This window comes from Tympanuchus pallidicinctus, unplaced genomic scaffold (genome assembly GCF_026119805.1).
Source record: "Tympanuchus pallidicinctus isolate F22 unplaced genomic scaffold, pur_lepc_1.0 scaffold29, whole genome shotgun sequence".
Taxonomy (NCBI): domain Eukaryota; kingdom Metazoa; phylum Chordata; class Aves; order Galliformes; family Phasianidae; genus Tympanuchus; species Tympanuchus pallidicinctus.
In genome coordinates, this window is record NW_026294746.1 from 954,766 (window position 1) to 976,102 (window position 21,337).

At 46.7% G+C, this 21,337-nt stretch overlaps 3 protein-coding genes across 12 annotated transcripts in view; 2 read left to right on the top strand and 1 right to left on the bottom strand.

Moving 5' to 3' along the window:
- Nucleotides 1-556: 556 nt before the first annotated feature.
- Nucleotides 557-13,307, top strand: WRAP73 (WD repeat containing, antisense to TP73). Of its 3 annotated transcripts, none has more exons than XM_052691987.1 (12): nt 557-720; nt 1,292-1,444; nt 1,991-2,107; nt 7,970-8,042; nt 8,572-8,675; nt 9,056-9,142; nt 9,604-9,738; nt 9,830-9,907; nt 10,833-10,938; nt 11,796-11,921; nt 12,365-12,565; nt 12,857-13,307. In XM_052691987.1, exons 1-12 carry the CDS (start codon nt 652-654, stop codon nt 12,964-12,966), a joined length of 1,359 nt encoding a protein of 452 aa, XP_052547947.1. In that variant the 5' UTR covers nt 557-651; the 3' UTR covers nt 12,967-13,307. The 3 variants fall into 3 exon arrangements, with proteins under 3 accessions (XP_052547947.1, XP_052547948.1, XP_052547949.1); XM_052691988.1 differs by having other exon boundaries at nt 12,365-12,556; XM_052691989.1 differs by lacking the exon at nt 9,604-9,738.
- A 220-nt stretch (nt 13,308-13,527) lies between these two features.
- Nucleotides 13,528-16,755, bottom strand: TPRG1L (tumor protein p63 regulated 1 like). The gene is given in 7 exon segments (XM_052691991.1): nt 13,528-14,525; nt 14,528-14,598; nt 14,601-14,790; nt 15,503-15,656; nt 15,906-16,082; nt 16,369-16,460; nt 16,543-16,755. Coding segments are annotated over 7 exon segments (1,047 nt in total). The 5' UTR covers nt 16,741-16,755; the 3' UTR covers nt 13,528-14,360.
- The window catches only part of MEGF6 (multiple EGF like domains 6), a 36,119-nt gene continuing 31,171 nt past the window's right edge, over nt 16,390-21,337 (top strand). For 7 of the 8 annotated variants that reach the window (XR_008208788.1, XR_008208789.1, XM_052691967.1 and 4 more), the window contains exons 1-3: nt 16,390-16,485; nt 17,654-18,124; nt 19,575-19,678. Coding sequence is in view for 6 of the 8 variants with exons in the window: in XM_052691967.1 (XP_052547927.1) it covers nt 18,045-18,124; nt 19,575-19,678 (184 nt within the window). In the remaining 2 variants the exon portion in view is untranslated. The remainder of the gene's footprint in view (nt 16,486-17,653; nt 18,125-19,574; nt 19,679-21,337) is intronic. The other variant, XM_052691962.1, reaches the window with a different exon arrangement.

Consider the following 21,337-nt stretch of genomic DNA (forward strand, 5'->3'; position numbering starts at 1 on the left):
TCCCGATGCTGGCTGTCGCTGTGGGCACATCCTGGGTGGGGTTACGGCAGTGCCTCACACACCGGGGCAGAGCAGAAGGTCCGGGCTGCTCCCCCCCCTCTTCACCCCCCAAAACCCTTCGTGGCTCTTTCTCTCATCAAGCTTTAGGATCTTTTATTTCTACGCCCTCCCTGTACCGGTGCGCCTCATCTGCAGCTCCCGGCCTTTCATTTCCATCAGCAATTAGCCGTGAAGCGGGAAGTGTGACCTGGAGCAGGCCGCGGCACGCTGCCGACCCGAAACGTCTGACAGCCAAATTAGAGGGAAGTCCGCTAATGAGGGAACGGCGCCGGTGACTTTGGCGGGCTGCAGGGCGCGGAGCCCGCGCTGGGAACGCGCCGCTGTCATTACGCAGCTCATTTGCATAATAATTGCTCACTCGCGGGGACTTCCCGCCGCCGGGCGCTCCCTGACAGAGAAACGGCCCGCGCCGCCCGGACTACGACCCCCGGCATGCCGCGCGGCACCCCCCGATTGCCCCCGATTGGCTGACCAGACCGGAAGCTCCCGCCCTTTCCGCCCGCTTCCGCCCTAAGGTGTGGGCCAGGGCGCGGCGGGTGAAGCGGGCGGTTTTGAATCGGTGCTGCTCCCGGTGCCGGTCCGGGCGGTGCCATGGACTTCTCGGAGCTGTTCAAGCTCTCTGGGCTGCTCGGCAGGTTCTCCCCCGACGGGAAGTGCTTGGTGAGAGCGGGGCTGAGGGGCGGGACGGGGCCTTGAGGTGGAGCCGGGCGTTACCGGGCGGTGGTCGCCTGTGGGCCGCGTGGTGGCGGCCGGGAGCTGGGCCGGGTGCGGGCCTTGGTTCCTCCCGTTAGGACGGGCTCCGGGCGGTGCGGTGCCGTTCCCGTGGGGGTTAACAAGGAGAGCGGCTGTGCCGCACGGCCACGGGCCTGCAGAGAGCCGTGCGGGTCGGTCGGTCCGTCCTGTCGGTTGTAACGGCGCGGGCTGCGGTCAGCACTGCGCTCATTTACCGACGCTTAAAAGGTTAGTGGCGTTCCGACGGGACGAGGAATCGTGTTTTGGAGGAGTAGGCTTAGTCGTGCCTAGCAAGCAGCCACACAACTAATGAGCTCGGGTTTTAAATGACTATAGGCCCCCCTACTGGCTTAAGCCACTGTTTGTGTTAGAGCACAGCTCGTGTGAAGCCTTTCTAACGGTGAATGCTGCCCAGTACAGCGCTGTGGGGTGCAGCACATCGAGCTTCTCAGGTCTGGGGCTGATGCACCAACCCAGCTGTGTTCCTGCTTGTGCTCAGGCTTCCTGTGTGCAGTACCGGCTGATCATTCGGGATGTGAATACCCTCCAGATCCTTCAGCTGTACACTTGCCTGGACCAGATTCAGTACATAGAATGGTCGTCTGATTCTCTTTTCATATTGTGTGCCATGTACAAGCGAGGGATTGTTCAGGTAAGGACTCAGAGTCCTGTCGTAGACTTGTGTGTGCTGTGAGTGTGAACAGCAGTCACCAGTTCAATGCTTTTGCTAAAGTAATGGAAAATGTTATTGATGATATGTAGTGCAGCATGCTATGACTTATAAAGCTGTGACCTACCTCTTAGTTTCAAAACGGACTTAAGAATGAAAATACAAAGTAAACTAATTTAAACCAAAACTAGAAAGGATCTTAGAATTTTCTTATTTCAGCAGGAAACAAATACATGCAAACTTGCCAAATGGTCTAAAACATGATTTTTTTTCAATTGCTGGATATACTCAGAGTATTTGTCAAATATTTTTGCTTATTTTATGATTTCTATTAACACACAGAGCTGTGAGGCTTACTTTTGTAGCGGAATCCAACGCCAGTCCTTCATGGCCACGGCTTGGAAGTTTCTTGCCCTCTCTGGTCGGTGATGCAGGGGCTTTTTCTCAGCTGAAGCGTATTCTTGCAAGGAGAGGTTTTGATGAGCTGTTTGTTTGGTGCCTGCTTGTCTTCCTTCCTTCCTGATGTAGGTCTGGTCCTTGGAGCAGCCAGACTGGCACTGTAAGATAGATGAAGGGTCAGCAGGATTGGTGGCTTCATGTTGGAGTCCGGATGGTCGTCACATTCTCAATACAACGGAGTTTCATGTAAGTGTGAAGTCATGATTACTCTCCATGGTATCAGATGTTACTGTCTGCCCTTTGCCTCTTAAAATAACCTGAAGTTCTTAAAGCTGTAGTGGTGGTAAAGAACAGTTTTCCTGTATTCCCAGATGTAAACTACATTAGTTCCAGTTCAGATGTTATTGTGTTAACATTTTATTCTCTGGAGTTTTGGTAAGATAGAAAACGGACTCTTAACTTAGATAAAATTGTGTGCTTAACTGTAGGAATAACATTCATTTATGGAAGCAGTTTTGGTAACCAAATATGTTGGTAGTTCAGGGAGATCTACAAACATCCACAAATGGTTTTTGAATTAAAAAAAACAAAACATAGTCTTAGGTTAACTGGGAAATGCTTACAGAAGTGCTTGATGTGACAAACAGTAGTCAGATGGCTGCTGGTAGAAGCACTTGTGAAATTTGAATTAAAACCTGTGTTCTGGAATCTGCACTAAGGTGTAGAGCCCAGATCACTCTGTGTATGCTGTACACTGAGGACACGTTGGAAGGCATGTGGAAGTCTGACTCTCCACCTTTTTAGCTGATGATTGATGCAATTCAGTACATCGAATGGCCAGAAAATAGCTGGGAACCACATGTGAGAAATTTTTCTGTTTAATATATCTGACTTTTTCAGAACTAGTTGGATTTTGAAATGATGCATTGTTGCCCTGAGTTTGGATGTTACACAGCAAGATTTCCATCCAAATATCAATCAGTGGGATGCAGGTGGGGGGCTTGTTATCTGTGTGCATACTGGAGTTAGTGTAAAAACTGATGCTCTCAGGGGAACCTGTGTGGAAATATGCATACAGGGTGGAATTCCCTGGCAAGGGTTTTCAGTGCTGGCTGAGGTAGGGATTTTCTGCCTGTCAAACAGTCTCCTTCCACTTCCCCTCAACTTCTTACATTGTGGATTTTGTGGAGTGATTAATTTAAACCTGAGTTTCTCCAGCAGCAATCACCTTGGTAGTGAGTAAAATAAACGTGAGTCCAGAGCTACAACTCTAAGTCATTGAAGACATGCCTGACAGTCAGGCAGGAGTGGTGTTGTCCCTGTAACCCAAACTGAAGCCTGGTGTTATGTGCTACGAATGAGTTTCTTATGGCACATTCATGTGGGGGTGGACCAGCAAGTATTTATTACCTCCCAACAGAACTTGGTTTGACCTTAAAGGATTTCATTAAGCCTTTGCCAAGTTGGCATCTGTGTTGGGATAAGTTTTCTTTCCAGCTGTAAACAGGTTGCTAAATTAGCTTTGTCAGACAGCTGCCTGGGTAATGCCGATGTCTGAGTTGTGTTTACTCTATAGCATGTAAATCCATGGTCTGCTGGGACAGGCGTTAGCAGTGCTCAGGACAGAAACTGTCAAGATACTTAATATTGGTGTATTATGTGTGCTATGAACTTCAGGGATTGCCTGGGGGGGCTTCTGGTTCCCTGTCAACCAGTGCAGTTTGGCTTTGGTAGCTTGACATTTTCAAACAGCACCAACTAATCACTCATACTTGTAATTCTTCAAGTTAACATATGAGCTCCATTGTAAGCTTGCAAATTGAAGTCATTTCTACTAGAGACTTCTTTAAGCATATGGTTATGCTAATTTATTTCTAGCAATCCTTGCTTATTAGTGCAACAGGGAACGTATTCATTGGGTGACTTGCAGTCAGATTTTTTGCAGTAACATCTTTACATTTTTACATAACATCTATAGTGAGTGCTGTTATCTTTTCTCTTTTTAATGTGACCACCAGTCACATCATGTGCAGTTTCAAACTGAAGAGGAGTGCATGAGAATTCTGACATGTTCTGAAATCCATTTTGACTCTGCTGTCTTTTGAGATGAGCAGTGATGCTCCCAGGGTATTTAATTTCTAATGTTAGTGTAAATATGCAGATGTGGTCATCTTGCTGCAGACAATTCTGTATCACTGTGTAGGTCTCGTGAGTCCTAACATTATTACACGGGGTGCAGTAATGTAGAATGGTACAGATAACCATCTAAACCTTTACATAAACACCCCAGCAAACAGTATGGTACGTAAGGCAGAGCTCAGTGGTGTGGTCTGATGACCAGAAGCATACACAGGCTCTGTTCTTTCCCTCACAGAAGACTGGAATCTGAGAAAGTTGGAGCTTGATGTCAGTGCTGTTGATTTGTGTAGTGCCCTGGAAAGCAGTTTGTCCCATAGCTGTTGTTTGCTACTGTATTTTGTAGCAGGTGCTTCCTCTGCTGAAAACACTCTGCCGTGTATCTAGCACAGCAGGCTGCTTGCTGGAGGAGTCCATGTTATCAGTTTGTCCTGTCCTATCAGATGTCATTCCAGGTATGGTTCCTCTTTCCCACACAAAGTTTGGGATGACAGGCATGTAGAATTCAAACAAGAGCTGCAGATAAAAGACACGGGGAAAGCAAATGGAACTTATTCCAGGCTTGGAAGTTTTGTGGTAGCTGGTTGGAGATCATCTGCATTGCTCTGGAGCATTTCTCTTAAGACCTGTGCTTTGGAATTTCATGTATTGTAGTTTCTTGAGTTCCACTTCAGTACTGAAGCGTTAAGAAGCTTCCTTGGAGCTACAGTGGGAGAAAAAATTGTGTGTGTTTTGTGTATATTGGAGCTAATCCTTAGTAACTGTAAATGGCTGCGTTGGTTGAAAAATGCTTTCTGTCGAGGAATGCGCTCTGAATAATCTTCTGAAATCCGGTGCTGACAGACAGTGCTATGTAAGGAGGCTTTGTGACCCAGTCAAGTCTGGGACAAAAGTTGACAGTCATTTGAGATGCAAGGTTGTTTAAAAGTGTGTTTTTATCTATTGAAAATCACCAGTCTTACACCTGCCTATAGCTGTCAACACTGGACGTAGTCCTGAACCCAGCACTGCAGACTGTTTATCACGTTACCATCTAAATGCTTTTTTTTCTCAGCTGTTTTTAGGCTATTTTAAAAATGCTTCTGCTTTTGGTTTGGTTTTTTTTTTTCCACTGCAAAACAACAGCTGAAAACTTGTCAGACACCATTATTGTTAGGATTTGGGGTTGACAACTCCAGTTAATCTAGGAACTTGTGGTAAGGAAAGAGAAAGTACCCTCAGAATGGGCAGTAAGAAATGCCTGCCGTGCTCTGACCCGACCACAAGCTGTTCTGCTGTGAAAGCTGTTGTTCGTTCCCCACAAACTCTGAAAAAAAGTAAATAGGAACAGCACAGTTTATTGTGCTTTTTCTAAAGCTTTTTTTGCTTTCTTTTTTCATCCTCTGCATTTTGTTTCTGTCTCTCAATTATCTCTGCTGGCTGTGAAATAATCCTCCTTAGGCTGGGTTTCACTGGCAGCTTGGGTAGGATTGTGGAATCATTTTTCAGTTCCATCTGAGAAGGTGAAGGGTCTCCCTTTTTCCTCATGTTTAATTGTAAGCATTGTTAGCCTGTGTAAGGCAGGTCTGAGGGCACAGATGAAATAGATGCTGTAGCTTCCAGTTTAGGGAAACTTTCTTACTGAAGATAAATTGAAAAACTGAAAAGAATCTCTAAATTTAGAGATCAAAACACTCTGCTCTCATTAGTTTCTAATACCAGTCCCAGACTTTTTAGGTTGTGCTGTGTGGCTTGGACAGGAGGTTGTGATGAATTATAGTAGAACTCCCAGCTGAATTGTTTGAGCCTCAGGCAAGGCAGAGGTAACAGTAGGAGCTCTGCATGCCCTGTGCTGCTTCTCCCTGAGAGATTCCTCTCTTCCTGTGTGCTCCAGCAGTAAGGCTTTGCCTTTTCTAAGCCTTGGAGCCAGTCTGTTTGGTCTGCAGTAGCAGTGCGTGTGACACACAGCGGGCCAGGTGAGTTGGCTGGAGCCAAGTGGTAACACAAGTGTGAACTTGGATGCCTTTGTCAGGAAAAATGACGATCCAGACCTCAGCATTCAAAGCTTGCAGCTGCTAAGCTTGTATTAAGTGGCTGTAGAATGTGTGTTGTGTGTGCTGCTTGTTTTGGTCAAGGGAGGAACAGCAGCAAGTGCATTTAACACTGCAATTAATAGGAGCGAGCAGCATATCACTATTGCAGTTGCTATAGAAGAATGTGAGTAGGCATTGTGTTGGTATTTTTAAAGTAAATCTTGCATGAGGAGCAGACTAACAATGCTGTATTTTTGTATGTCCGGAAGTGAGCAGTTGTGGTGATAAAACTTGATTAATGGTGTTCATCTTGCAGATTCCACTGGGATCCCTTAAACTTTAAGGTGGCACTACAGATGTCTAGCTGTAATTTCATAGCTGTTAAATAAAGGAAGAGAGAATAAAGGCAGCATTAAACAGTAGTCCAATTGTGCTTTTTAAAACTTTGGACTTGAGACGACTGAAATCTGATATGGTTGTTGCTCTTCCCTGTTACGTTTTAAAACAGCAGTTTTGTGTGTGGTCTTTTCAAGTCTCATAAGTTTCTTCAGTATGTATTAAAAATTAGTAGAAACAGCTAATGATGCTCTTTTGCTCTTCACATTTCTGGAGAGAGGCAGTGTTAGGATTCTGTAGCTTGGTTTATACACAACATCAAAGCATGATTCATGTCAGCAGTAGAAAAGCCTCTAAGGTCCACTGCAGAGCACAGGCTCCAGTGTTACCAGGTAAGAACAAACACACATGATGCTTCCTTGGGGCCATTTCTCACCACTGAGTTGTACCAATTGCTTCAGAGAAAGGAGAATGTTTATTGAGGACAAACACAAGAAAAAGAGCAACAAACTTTTTCCCATCACTGCTGGTAATTGGTCTGCATTGGATGCAGGTGAGTGATTGAATGGTAGATGGTGCTAAAGTTATATTTATGTAGTGAATCAGAACTGATGTTGTTGTTCAGTGGACTTGGGAAGGATGGTTTTGTGCCCATGGATCTTAATTGCAAAAATAGTTTTACCTGTGTCTTATCTGGAATCTCTTACCTTGGTGCAATAAAAATACAGGAAAACATGGGATGAAAAGCATACCCTGGAAACATTCCTTGCTCCAGATATAAATGCAAAGGTTCACATGACATACTGATTAATGCACATATGTCTGGTGTGGCTGCCGTTGCTAAGGGAGAGTAAGTATTTGTTTTTAATTGAATAATCTGCAGATGGCAACGCAGAGCTTCCAGAATGCAGGCTGTGACCTTGACGAGCTGTGAAGGGGCTTGTTTTGCAGCTGACTGCCTTCTTTGCAGTTTTCATGTTCTGTGGGTGCACGAGGCTCCAGAAATACCGCAGATATGGCGCTTAATGCCTTGCTTTTGCTTGTCTTTCAATTCTAATTCTCTCAGTTCTGAAACGTTGCCTTCTTGTGGGTGGCTGAGGAAGGAGGAACAAAGTGCAAATTGGCATCGCAGCTGAGCGTGTGGTTAGGAGTTAATAAACAGATCTGGTTTCATACTTAGTAGCTTAAGATAAAGCGTTCTTGAGTTGCAGTGATTTCTCATCTCTTTCCCATGTTTTGTGATGAAATTATTTTTCCAGCTGAAAAGGATATTGGCAACATGTTATGAGCATGAACCCAGCTCACACTGAGTGCATCTCCATCTTCAGTATCAGTGAAGTGCTGCTGTCCATCCTGGCGTTCTGCTCCTGTACCTCTGGGAGTGTTCTGTACCTTTTAATATTAATTAGAAATAAGTATCCTTGCTCACTGAAGAGAGTGCAGAAAGAATTCCTTCCAGATTTTCTTACAGCTTTGTGCTATGCAGAATAACTGCAAAACTGAACTAAACCATGCATTGAATCTACTTTGCGTTGTTGATCGAGGTTTTGGGGTTGGGGGGGTTATGTGCCAACTTTTTTTAATCTACAAAAACAAGCAAATACTTCCTTGTCTTTCTCAACAGCTGCGGATAACTGTGTGGTCCTTGTGTACAAAATCTGTATCTTACATCAAGTATCCCAAAGCTTGTCAGCAGGGTAAGTGTCACCAATTTCCCACAGGTATGGGATTGAACACAGATGCATTTCTCTGTGATGGGTACCTGGGTGCCACCTGCTGTGACTGCTGCCCTCGGATCTGAGTTTTCAGCCCTTGCACAGAATTGTAACCAGTTTGGGTGCCTGTTCTGCATGGCTTTCTGTGGTGCTTCTTCTCTGATGGGTCCTGTGAGGTGTCAGATTAAGCTGAGTATGTTGGTGATGAAAAGCACAAATCTGAAGTGCCTTTCCTCATTATCTGTCATTTGAAAAGAGGGTGGCTCCCATCAGACCTGCAGTTAGCAATTTGCTGCCTGAGGTTTGTATACAAGAATACCTTGTATGAGATGATGGCAACATAGAAAATAAGAGAGGGGATGGGAGCTGACACTTGGAAGTTGATGGGATGCCAGTAGCTGCATAACTAACTTGCACAGCTAAACAAAATTAACTGCTTCATCTGCTTTTTTTGGCCAATCATCAATTACTCTGCCTTGCTCTCTGACTTAGCTTTCTGTCCCACTGGCAGGAATAGCTTTCACCAAGGATGGCCGCTATATGGCAGTAGCAGAAAGACGTGACTGCAAGGACTTTGTCAGCCTCTTTGTGTGCAGTAACTGGCAGCTGCTGAGGGTAAGAAGTGTCTGCCTTGCCCTGCTTCTGAATGGGTTACGAGCATCTGCTGCACGCTACTTTAAATGCCATCACTTTGCTACTCTGGTTGTAGACTTGCCAGTGTATTTTCTAGCCAGCATCTGGCTCCTTTGCTGGCCTGCAGCATACTTCCATAGCAGGGGGCTTCTGCTGAGGAAGCTGTGTGTACTATGTGTGTAAAGAAACAACCAACAAACAACCCCTCATATGAACTTTAGTGGCAGTAAACTGTATGTTTCTGGGCTGGCATATGAAAAACTGTTATATTTGTGATAGCATTTGGAAGGGTGAAACTGAGGATTACATGTAGTATTTGTTAGTGTTATGCTTCAAATGATGTTTTTCTCTTTTGGGGGCAGCATTTTGACACTGAAACACAAGATCTGTTTGGGATTGAGTGGGCTCCCAATGGCTGTGTTCTGGCAGTGTGGGATACATGTCTTGAGGTATGAGGGGAAAGATGAATTTAGGAATTTAAGTTATTTTTTATAGCTGCCATGTATGAAGCAACAACTAAGATAAAATGTGGTGTTGTATTTCTAAACAAATGTAAGATAAGCTGAACTCCAAGGAAACATTTCAGAATATGTCACCTATGTAGGTAATGGGCATCCTAACAAGTATGTCAAACTTACGTGGGTCCTTGATGATGATGAAATAGCTTATTGACATCTAACTTATATGAAAATGGGTTTGTAGTTTTTATTATAAACACTGTGGAAGCTGCTACTCAGATAAATAAGGAAAGAATTATTCTGTAAGACAATGTTACTTTACGTTGCATGAGAATTTAAGTAGTGACCCAAGAAGTTAGGAATATTTAAATGTTATCTCTTGTGCAAAGTGTCTTCTGATAGCTGTGGAGTTATGGGCAACAGGACCAAACCAAATCATCAATTTGTTTCAGTACAAAATATTGCTGTACTCCCTTGATGGCAGACTGCTGTCCACATATCAGGCTTATGAATGGTCGTTAGGCATAAAATCCATTGCCTGGAGTCCCAGCAGCCAATTTTTGGCAATTGGCAGCTATGACGAAAAGGTAAGAAATGGAAAAGAGAAAATAAACCTATCTAAACCACTTGCAGAATCGTGTTGTAACCACTCTGTCTTGCAATATCCTCCTGAATTAGGTGCGTATCTTGAACCATGTAACGTGGAAAAAGATCACAGAGTTTGAACATCCAGCAACTCTTAGTAACACAAAGGCTGTAAGTATGGCTGCAAGCTGCTGAATCATTATCAGCACTTGGTTGGTGTGGCTGTTTGTTTCCAAAGATGTTAGTAAACCCACTTCATCCTGGAGGCTTTCCTTTTTTCCCCTCCTAAGCTCTAAATGGTGCTTGGGGAGCTTGAATATTTGAAATTGTAAGGAAAAAATAAAGGAATCCTTTCAAACTTTCTGGGATACACTTTTGATCATCAGTGTAAGCATTAGTAGATTCTCCAAGGACTGCTGCCACGTGTCAGTGTGTCTTACTGTAGGTGGTGACTGCCCTAGAGATCTGAGGATGTGGATCACGATCCACTGATCACAGCTCAGCACAACACAACTTAATTGAAAAATGACCTTTTATTTTCCTGTTAAGCATAGAACATGTAATGGAAGACGAATGGAAACAACTCTGCTAGCCTCTACTGCACAGACAAGAATTGCAGTTGGCATTTTTTATCCTGTGAGGGGATAAGAAGTTATAGGCCTGCTGTTAAAATTATTTTTGCTCCTGCAGTTTTGCACTTTGTGTTTATTTATGGTAATATTAAGAATAAAGACTCTTTGTTAAACAAATGATTTTATGTTCCCATTATAATGAAAATAATTTATTGCCCTGCCAGGTGTAGGTTTCAGGAATATTAAATGAGGTGGACTCATGCTTCATGGACTTCAACATGCATTTATCTGACAGCAGAGTTTTCTTGATCGTGGTTCCAATGAGCAAATAATTCAGAATGCAGGATTCAGTATTTACCTACTTGAAGCCCCTCTCCTTCACTGATGAACTGGGGATGCTGAGATGTCATACACCTGGAAATGAGGTGTATAACACTCGAGTTAGTGGGATGTGGATATTCATTAATAGCCCGAGTTCAAACTCTCCCAGGCCCTTCTTAGAACTGTCACTTGTTTCTTTGTAGATTGTGTATAAAGAAGTGGAGAAATCCCCATCTGTTGAAACAGAGAGATTTTCTTTCCCTCCGACAAGAGCATTGGCTAGTTCTGTCTTCAGCACACAAAGTAAATGTAAGCCAAGGTTTAGTAAAGTAAGACACTTGAGCTTGCCATCTGAAATCACTCTATAAATAAATGTTACGTAAATGCTGATATTGGAATGGATCCTGTGGGTGCTCTGCTCGAGTCTCCTGAGTTAACAGAAGAGCTCCAGGGCAGAAGCTCCCTGCTGGAGAGGATGCTGCACTCTGAAGGCACTCTAAAGATCAGTGGGCTGTTGTTACAGCTCTCTTGTACTGCTTGGACACAGGAGAAATAGCAGTATAGAAATGCAGATGCGTCTCCAAGTGGCTTAGAAAAACTATCTGAACACTGCATTTCTTATGATTTGCAGAAACCCATGTGATATTGTCTCATGCCTTGGAGTTGCTTTAACTGCAGCACCTGATTAGCAATTAAGCATCTTACAGCATGTGGCAGTTCCAGTGGTTTATAAAATAACATCAGGAGGTGTTAGTCTTGCTGTTTGTTTTAGAAGGGACTCTGAAATACTGAACTAATGGAAGACAATGTATGATTAGTATTTTTCTACTGTTCTTACTTTTTGGTACTATAGCAGTATCCACCTTTGCCTTGTATTGGTATTGGTTTGGAATAAAAGTTAAAAGATGGTGGAAAACTTGATCTAAACTATGAAAAATAGGTAAATCTCAGATGTGGGATTTCCAGTCCTTTTAAGTTTTTGTAGGAGAGTAAGAATAGAAAGCTATTCATAGAAAGATGTAATGTTAAAATAATAATAAAAAAACACTATTGGTTTCTAATAGGAGCATCTTGTAGGAGAGTAAATCACTGTCCTGTTTTTAGCAGCTGGAATTGCATGCTTTGTCCATTCAGGCTCACTTAGGATACTTTTATTTCAATTCCAGATGACATTTCCCAGGTGCCAGTCTCTTTCCAGTACGTCAAACCAGTTGTTGATAGGGCTAATCCCAAAATGGGGATTGGGATGTTGGCATTCAGTCCTGATAACTGTTTCCTGGCAACCAAAAATGGTAAGTCCCTACTGTCCTCTGTTAAAGGAGAAACCTTTTTGTTATATGTGCTTTACCTTGAGCTTGCCTTTATACTTAAAAACCTGCTCTTTGTGCTTCACATGTATATGAAGCCACTGGATTGGAAAAGGAAGTGCTCAGTTCCTTCCTGCTCTGCTTTCAGTGTGTCTTGGAAGGCAGAGCTCTTCACAGCCTGTTGTGGGGCTTCTGATTGACACATGATCGTGGCATTGACACTCAGGTTTTCCCTTTGACAGGCCTGAGGGCTGTTTATGTCAGGATGCAAAAGCTGTGGTTTGGAGGCAGAGCCCATTAACAGCAGCATGGCTGAATAGCTCAGTAAGAAACAGCGGAGGCTGGAAGACAAACTGAGTACTTCTAAAGAGGCTGTGAGGCCTGTTTTTCCTTTGGTTTTCAAATGATTTCCCCTTTCTTTCTGTCAGATAACATTCCTAATGCTGTCTGGATCTGGGACATTCAAAAACTGAAACTGTTTGTAGTGTTGGAGCAGCTGTGTGCCATCCAGTCCTTCCAGTGGGACCCACGGCAGCCTCGACTTGCTTTATGTACAGGAAATAGCAAAGTCTACCTGTGGTCCCCAGCTGGATGTGTGTCAGTACAAGTGCCAACCGAAGGTAAAGAAGGTACAGTGCCCTCTGCAAGCTGTCATGAGCTTTTTATTTCCACTTAGAATAATGCTGGGGCCAAATTAAGTACAGGTTTAGCTTTGGCTTACGGCTCCTTGAAAGCAGGTCTTTCAGTCTTTCAGAAAAAGACTGCAGATTATTTGTGCTGGTCTCCACTGCACAGTAACGAAATCAGACTCCCTGTTTAAAGCTTCTAAGGTGGGAGGGATGGTTGTTTTGCAGTGCATGTGGCTTTTTACCTAGGAAAAGGGGACTGGAATAAGGAGGTGCTTCTTGCTGTTTCTGCAGGTGACTTCCAGATTGTTTCTCTCTGCTGGCATCCTAGTGGAGATTCCATGGCACTTCTGAGTAAGGATAACTTGTGTGTGTGTTACTTAGGAAGAGAAGAAGTGAAATAACTCTCAGTTGCATTGAAATGCTCACAAATCTGAGGAAGAATGAGGAAAGGGGTCAAACCCCAATCTGAAGTGTTTTATTTATAAGTTATTTATTTGAAGGAGCTTAATCAAACTCCAATCCATAAGGTGCTGTGCGTGTTTCTGAATGATGTTGCATCTGAAGTGTGGAAAACAAAGTCTAGATTTCTAAGAAGACTTCAGTTTTGATGTAATTGAACTTTCTTGCTAATTCTGTGAACTATGGAGTGTTTTTTCTAACATTGTAGCTGAATGTACATAATGTATAGGTATTATTTAACTTTGATAATTTCCAATAAATATTTTGATAATTACAGACTTAATATGATTCTAACTAAAAAAAAATGCCATTAATTCGACAGCCTCAGTCTCTGCAAAATGAATGAAGAATAAGTTGGGGACATCTAACTTTACTGAAAGGTAACAATGAAGCAGATACCTTAGAGAATGCATTGAGAGGTGCGTGCAATTTGTTGCAGTCCACTGTTATTTCAGCTTTGTGTGAGCTTCAGAAACACAAATCAAGCTCAAAAAAGAAAAAGCTGCTGCAGCACAGTATTTATTCAGCATTGCAGCTGTGCAGACAAATATTCCCATAAAAGCATGTTTATAGAAGATCACAGACAATGACAAAGCTTGTTGCAGTAACCCTGTGAGCACTTGTGGTTATAGCATCTCTCCCCTGCTTTTGAAATTCAGTACTGGAGGCTTGGATGAGGTTAAATGTAAGAATGTATAAATCAAGATTGACACACAGTGCTTAAAGTTCTGTGTGTCTCTGTTAGGAGGCCCCGTGCTGCTGCTGTGCCAAACTAGAGTGGATGTAAGAAAATTGCTATGGATATAAATGTGACCAAAGTGGGGTTACTACAGGTAACAGCTCTGAAGGCAAATGTTTGCAATGCTTTTGGCAATTCTCTCAGACAGTCTTTGTGGTTACAGCAAAAGGTGGTACGAAATGGCAAATCAGATTCAGTTGAGGAAGGAGCTACTCTTACAAAAAGCTAATGATCTGTATTCAGCCATGTGCCTGCTGACAAAGAAATAGGCCACGTTCCCTGCTTCTGAGCACATGTACAGCTGTAACAGGAGTTGCTGGCTCTGTTGCTAAAGGATGCCTGTTATGAGTCCTGAAAGCTGTGTGTCAGTCATCAGTAAGCTAAGATCTCTGTAACTGGGAGACACTGGAACCTCTTTAAGCAATACAGGTCAGTCCCCAGCACAGCACGTGATGTGGGGTACAACTGTCCTATGGCACAGGACCTTGGCTGTTGTTTGCAGCAGATTCTGATTGCACAGATTAACAGGGAAGAGTGTGCAGTTAGAAATGGAAGAGAAAGCAGCACTGCTTGCTGGCCCTGGGTAAGGGCTGTTAGTTAGCTACACAATACAGGCATGACACCGCTGTGTGTCTGCTTCAGCTCACTCTGCATCCTGCATTCTCCTCTCTGTAACAACCAGGGCCTCCTGTGAACTGCTGGTTCTGCACCCACCCCCTTTCCTTCCTGTAATGTCTTTGCTTTGCTTACCAAATATTCTGCCAGGCAGGGTTCTCCCCAGGAGCCTAACATAAAATCGCTTTCCCTTTAAAAAGACCAAATGCTGTGCATTTTAAAACCCAATTTTGCCTCTTGTCATGGAGTAGCCAAGCTTGGCCTCGTTGTTGATGAAGGACATCAATCCCACATAAGTCTCAATCAGAAGAGGCCGCTCCAGCACCAGGACCCCGTTGGCCCTTCCTGGCAGTGGCCATTCCTTGTGAGCTTTCTTCACGGCCTGGATGAGCTGAGTTTTAAAGTTTTCCAACTGAAAGATTAAAAAAAAATAATAATAATCACTGTGATGTTTTCCCCATTGTTTTACAAATCCCTCTGCTTTCATAGGGAAGGCTGCTAAAAGTGTCAAGGGTCAACACTAAAGCTCTCGTTGCTGTGAATCTCACATCCCACCATAAATTCTGCATTCTGATAATTATGACTAATGTCATATAGCACTGTTTACAAGCAAACATTGGCTAAATATGTAAATAAGCTATCAGTAGCCATCTTATTTTTGTGCTGTTCTCCTGCCATTAATGCTAGTGCTGGAGTTAAATTGCTGTAATGTTCTATTGCAAAGTGTAAATCTGAGGAGAGCAACCACTGAAAGAAAAAAGAGAGCTACCAAGTGAAGGTTTGCATTAGCAACGATGTTATGTGTTTAATTAGCTGGTGGAAGTGCCAGACAAAAGTCAGCCCTTTGCCTGCCAGGTAAATGAAAGCAGGAATAACATCAAGATCCATTTTCTTTTGGGTTTTACAGGACTCTGCACTTCCAGAAGGTTTAGCTTCCTCTCTGAGTAAACCAGCTGGCACAAACTGCTTCAGCTGCCCTTCAGAGCTGAGATGCAGAGAACAGGAAGATGCAGCTGTGTGTTGGATTTAACTGCTCCTGTTTGATTTACCCACTCTAAGCAGCACCCAGCCTGCAATAACAAAGGCCATCTAGAATTCTAGACCAGCAGAGGTGATTCCCTTACCAGGCAGAGGGATGCAACCTTCTCGTCAGCATCTGCCATCGGGTGCTCAGTGAAGGTGGCGTAGGGGACGTTGGTGGACCACGGGTTCCATCTGTTGATGAAGGACGCACGGCTCCTCTTGTCCCACTGGATGCGGATACCAACTCCTTCTCTCCTGGTGTTGAAGACAGCGGGGTTAATATGGGATGGCCTCCATTAGAGGTCTGGAAAAGGCCTCCTTAAAGCCGGGCACTGTGGTGCTGGTTTGTAGCTATTCAAGACAGCAAGCTCCTTTATCACTGATGGAATTTGAATAAACAAAGTTGGCGACCAGCAGCTCATGGTTTGTCCCAGGGCAAAGGCTGCCAGCTCAAGCTGTGTGCACTGACAGCCATGGGACTGAACTGGGCCTGCATCAACTTACTTGTTCAGAGATTTAGGTGGGAACTCAAACTCCCCTACAGAGATGGTGTCGATGGCGTTGAGTGCAATCCTGGTGACGTGCTGGCACTGCAGGCCCACAAAGTCGTATTTGCAGATGAGAAGGGACCGGTCGGTGATGAGCACAAGGCGCTCCTTCTCATTGTTCCAGTGGTCGATTCTGGTAAGAAATGGAACGTGGAGCTTTAGCTGGCTGGAAACACGTAACAGCTTGTCTGATACAAGGGCTGCGATGGAGAGCAGAGCCAAGTGTCAGCACTGCTGTGTTTTCCATCATAGCCTTCGCTTCCCACCACCAGGCCTGAGAAGAGGTTGAACATCCCGGCTCAGAAATGGCACAACATAGAAAACATAATTGCCAGTAAATTATTAACCGCATCTGAGCACGCAGAAGAGAGCAGCGCCTTCCTCCAGCTCTACAGCCGCGGCTGCCCCGCGCTACTCACTCGGTCAGCAGCCACACGCTCTCCACGTCGCCGTCCTCCGTGGGCATCACGACGGCGCGGATCTCGCTGACCGCCTGCTCGATGGTGCCGGGCTGCGGGGGGGCGAGAAAGCGAGAGGTGAGAGGAGAGCGGGGCGAACGGGCCGGAGGCGAGGCGGGCCGGGCCGGGCCGTACCCGGAACACGAAGTATTCCTTCAGGCGGCCGGCGCGGCTGGCGGTGCGCACGTTCAGCGGGCGCAGCTTCTGCCGCGGGGGGGCGGCGGAGAAAGGCGGCTCGGGACCCCCCGGCACCAGCAGCGCCGCCGCCCCCCCCACCCCCGCCGCCTCTTCGTCCTCCGGGCCGCCCTCCTCCGGATCGCGGAGCTGCAGCATCGCGCCGACAAGGGCCGGGCTGCGCCGAACGGAGCTCCGCCGCCTTCCGGGGCGGGCAGCGGGAGGGGCCGAGCCGCGCCGCACCGCCCCGCGTCGGGGAGGGGATGGGATGGGATGGGAGAGCGCGGCGGGGTTCGACGGTGCGGGCGGGCGCGTGGCTTCGTGCAGCTCGCGGTTTGCAGGGTTCGGAGCTGCCGCTGCAGCAGCGCTGGGTTCGGGCTCCCACCCCCCGTGCGGATCCCGTCGTGTGCAGAAAGCCGCTCAAAGCGCAGCCGCTGCCGGCACCGCTCTTCTCCTGCCGTCCGTCGGGCTCGGTGCCCGCACGAGCTCCCTCGTGCCTGACCGAAGGGCTCGCGTGGCTGCGATGCTTCCCACGTGCAGCTCAGTGTGCTGAAGGCCGCCTCACCTCGCGCCTCACGGCCGTCCTCTCTCCCCATTCACGTTCTCCCTGCTGCTCCCTGTCCCGTCCTGCTGTCCCGGCTTGCAGCTCACTGTGCTCCTTTGGGGACCTGATGGTCTTAGAGGTCTTCTCCAGCTTTAATGATTCCATGGACTCTGATGGAGCTGGGAAAGCTCAGCTCAGTCAGAACTCCATCAGCTCCTCTGGGGGTGCTTTTCCCTGCAGAATGAGTACTGTGGTAGGAGAGGGCCGGCAGCATTCCCATCCTATTCCCCAGCTCCTCCAGAACTGCTCATTTTGCACTGTGGTTCTGCACCTTCTCCCCAGCTTTACAGAGTCTCCTTGGGCAGAGATGGATTGTTTTCTGTTACCTTTCATTGGAAGACCAAATCTCAGTGAGATCCCTCCTGGTGTGTTGGAAAGGGGTGTCCGGGAGCTGACTTTGGGCACTGCATAAGAACTCTTCCTTGGGGGTGAAAAAAAGCCAACCTTATTTCTGCTGCTGTTCTGCAGGTCTTCCCCTTCTCTGGTGTGGCTGGGCACAACTGTGGGAGCGATTTCTGCCCCTCAACACAGAGAGAAAGGAGCAAGCGTTGAGTGTGAGGAGCTGACCTGGGGGGAAGCAGCTCAGCCCCCCCCCAACCTCATGGGGCTGCACAGTGGGACAGGACCCGGCTCTGTGAAACCCCTACAGGTTCACATCATGTCAGGAAGCAGCTGCCAGGAGGAGAAGTCACTGTTATTCCCTGCAGCACCAGAAGCCAGGTTTGCTGCTGGCTCCCACCCAGCGCTGACACGTGCTGTGTGACAGCTTCCCATGGACTGCACTGAGCTGAGGAAGCAGCCGAGGGGGTGGATGTGCTCCATTTGTGACCCCCAGCAGTAAGGCTGCAGAGGTGCTGCCATGGAGGCTCCCATGCTGGTGCTCATCCTTGCACTGTGGATCTCTTCCCTTGCTGCTGGCACTGAGCTGCAGCCCCACATGTGAGTAGCAGAAAGCATCTGGTGCTGTCCTGGGGTTGGGGGGCTGCATTTCAGAGCTGAGGGTGCAGAGTGGTGAGGGATTGTGCTGTGCTTCTGCTTTTTAACGTGTTCCAAAAGCTCAGAGAGGTAAAGGGAAACTCGAACATCTGCACAGTCTTTGCTTGCGGGAGGCGATGCTCTGTTCTGAATGGGAGGGAATGCAGTCAGGTTGTCCTCTGCTCGTGGCCCAAGTGTAGGAACTTGGGGGGGGGGGGTGTCCACAACTGGACCTCTGCTTAATGTAGCCTTTGTTATTCACTTCCTTCATTTAAAAGCTCATTCCTATTATACTATGGAACAAAAGTTTTGTGTGTTGCCTTTTCAAGTTCATTTTGTACACGTGTGTGTGTGTATGTATATAAATACCAACCAGCAGTAGCAAACCCAGCTAGTGATGCTCTTCTGCTATTCTGAGCACAAGAGGCAGTGATTGTGCAAACAGTTCAACTCCGACCTGTGCTTTGCATTGCACTTTGCACACCTGCTTCCCGTTGTTTCTTTCTTTTCCTCCTTTTGCTGTTATTCCAGGGGCAGGGCAGCCCTTCCTTTCCAATTAAGCATTACAGTTTGCTGTTAATCATTTGGCTGCTTTGGAAAACTTCCTTGGAGTGCAGAAGCCCAGCTGCAATATCCACAGCTCCTCCTGCCCCTCACCCGCTTTTTGGCCCCACCAAGCGGTTGCAAGTCTGTATGGAATAGCAGCAATAATTCCAACGAAGCATCTTTGGCCAGAGGCAGCTTTTCAGTCTCAAGTTTAGGAATTCTTCCTGTCGTGTAATTGCTGTAATTACTGCCGTGATGATATCTGTGTCGTGGTAATAAGGGAGCAAACAGAGCCTGTCTTTTAAGAGGACGTCAAAGGCTCTGCTCACGCCTGCCCCCTTGGCCCTTTAGTTGTGACACTAAATCCCACTGCTTCTCCACCACAGTTCCCCCCTCCAGGATTTGCTGACAGCTTGTAGAGAAATTGGGATCTGCTTTTGCATCTCTCTGCTGTGCCTCCATCTGCTGATTGGCACAGAGGGATGCTGAGGGTTTCCTTCGTGGGGAGCAATGGCTCACCCTTGCTTTGCTCTGTTTGCAGAAACGTGCAGACAGAACCAAACAGGCAGAGTTGGGATAAATATTTTCAGTGGCTGTGCCAGATATTTGTTGTTGTTTGTCTGCTTTTGCTGTGCTGGAGCAGTTTTCATGTTCTGCCAGCGAAGCTTCAGAAGTTCTATCTCCATGCTGATGTTTGTGCAAGCACAGCAGGGAAAAAAAGCACGGCTTGTATTTATTTGTGCTCCGGATCCATCCCAGCAGCAGAGGGCATCCTCAGCCCCATTGCACTGCTCCAAGGAACCCCATAACAGTGGGGTGAGGGGGAAAAAAGGTCAGATCTACTGCCCATTGCTGTTTGTTGTTACAGGATCACATCCCAAGCCGGGTATGGACAGCTGAACCGCCTGCAGCGCCGCGTCGCACACCGCTGCTGCACCTACAGGGGCCCAGGGCACCCTGCCTGCCTGCTCTGTAAGTACTGCATGGCTGCTGCTGCGTCCTGCTGCCAAGTGCTATTGAGAACTTAAAGTCAAGCACAGAGCAGTGCTGCTGCTGGGAGTTCCGGATTGCTCCATGCAAACCCTGAGTTTGCATCGCGTCTCCTTGCCCAGCCCTGCAGTGCTGTCTGTGATGGATGGTTCTGCAGGGCTCTGTGCTCAGCCTTCGCTCTCACTCTCTGTGTTTTGGCCCTCAGCAGCTGATTTTGGTGCTGCAGTGCTGTGAGCAAAACGGTGGCACAAATGAGGTTTGAAGCAAAGACCCTGAGCCTGGGATGTGTGCACTCAGTAGGTGGATTTCCTGCTCCTTTGTGCTTGCTGTAGTGTAATCCTCTGCAAAGCAGGCAGAAGTGCTTGCTTCCCAGCCAGAGTGTATTCAGATTGCTCAGGTCAGGCTGTGGATGTCTGTATATGTGGCAGGGAATTGCAGTGGCATTGCCCTCAATCCCTTTTCCAATGGCACATCCATGCTGTGACACCTCAGTGGGACCAACGTCCCCTGCCAAGCCATGGGGAAGCAATGGTGGTGCCCAGGTCCTGTGGGTGGCCAAGGCTGGGAGGTCATGGGCTGATCAAGGATGTGGTGCTGTGCAGGAAGATCCTCCTCCCAGAGCACTTTGTGGTGGAATGGCTTCTCCTGCTGGCGGCTCTGGACATGGAGAGGGTGTAGGAAGGACGGGTGGAGGAAATGAATCATTGAGTGCTGGGGGAATGGAGGAATGCATGCAGAGCGTTGGCACATCAGAGGATTTCCAGTTTTGTGCTCGTTGAGAGTCAGCCCAATGCAGGCAGTGTGGCTGAGCCAAGGGATGTCTGCAGGATCTGTGGCCTCAGATGAGTATCTGAGCTTCAATTCTGTCTTTGTTTTACCAAATCTTTGGGAAATATAACATATTTTCTGCGTTTAGTGAGTTTTAAGAAATGTATCTCCCTGGAAAAATCACAGCCTTGCTTGTGGCCCTATTGAGGTGCTTTGATTTCAGAAGCCTAATTGAGCGTTCAGCCTCTGTGTGTTCATTTTGCACTTCACTGGGTGAGAATAGAGAAGTGGGGCTGCTCAGCCTTCCTTGCAGTTTAGCTCCATTTCACTCTCTGGTCCACACAGGAGGTGACACATATTTGGATGATCCCAGAGATGCAGCTTTGTCTGCTTTTGGTTTTTCTCTTACAGATGCCTCCAGTTCCCAAACAAACAACCCATCCTCCATCAGTGGAGGTGTGCACCAACCTTCATTCAGCTCAAGGGATTTCCAGCCCAGCCAGAACCCAGCACCGATTTGGGATGGCAGTGAGACGCTGAGCTGAACCTTCCATGGTTCTGCAGTCCATGAGGCCAATTTAAAATCTGTTTCTGAGATTAAATAGCAGCAATTATTCCTCAGCTGCCAGTTCACTGGACAGATTCCACCATTAATAACAGCCAGGCTCAATGAAGCAGAGCATTTCTCCTCCAGCAGCCAAGGAGTCGGGACGCTGCTGTTTGCAAGCAGGTTTGGGGGCAGATTTGTTGTTTTTCCTTTGGCAAACCCCACAGATAAATCAGGGGGGCTCCAGCCAGCAAAGGGGTTTGTTACTATCACTTGTGGAGCATCCAGCCATGTGCTGGTTGGGCAGAGCATCCTATGTAGAACAT

Excerpts from the sequence above, each read along its gene's own strand:
- WRAP73 (XM_052691987.1), top strand. The coding sequence starts at position 652 with ATGGACTTCTCGGAGCTGTTCAAGCTCTCTGGGCTGCTCGGCAGGTTC. Across the intron at positions 2,108-7,969 it reads TCAATACAACGGAGTTTCAT|CTGCGGATAACTGTGTGGTC; the intron begins GTAAGTGTGAAG and ends CTTTCTCAACAG. Across the intron at positions 10,939-11,795 it reads CTTCAGCACACAAAGTAAAT|ATGACATTTCCCAGGTGCCA; the intron begins GTAAGCCAAGGT and ends TTTCAATTCCAG.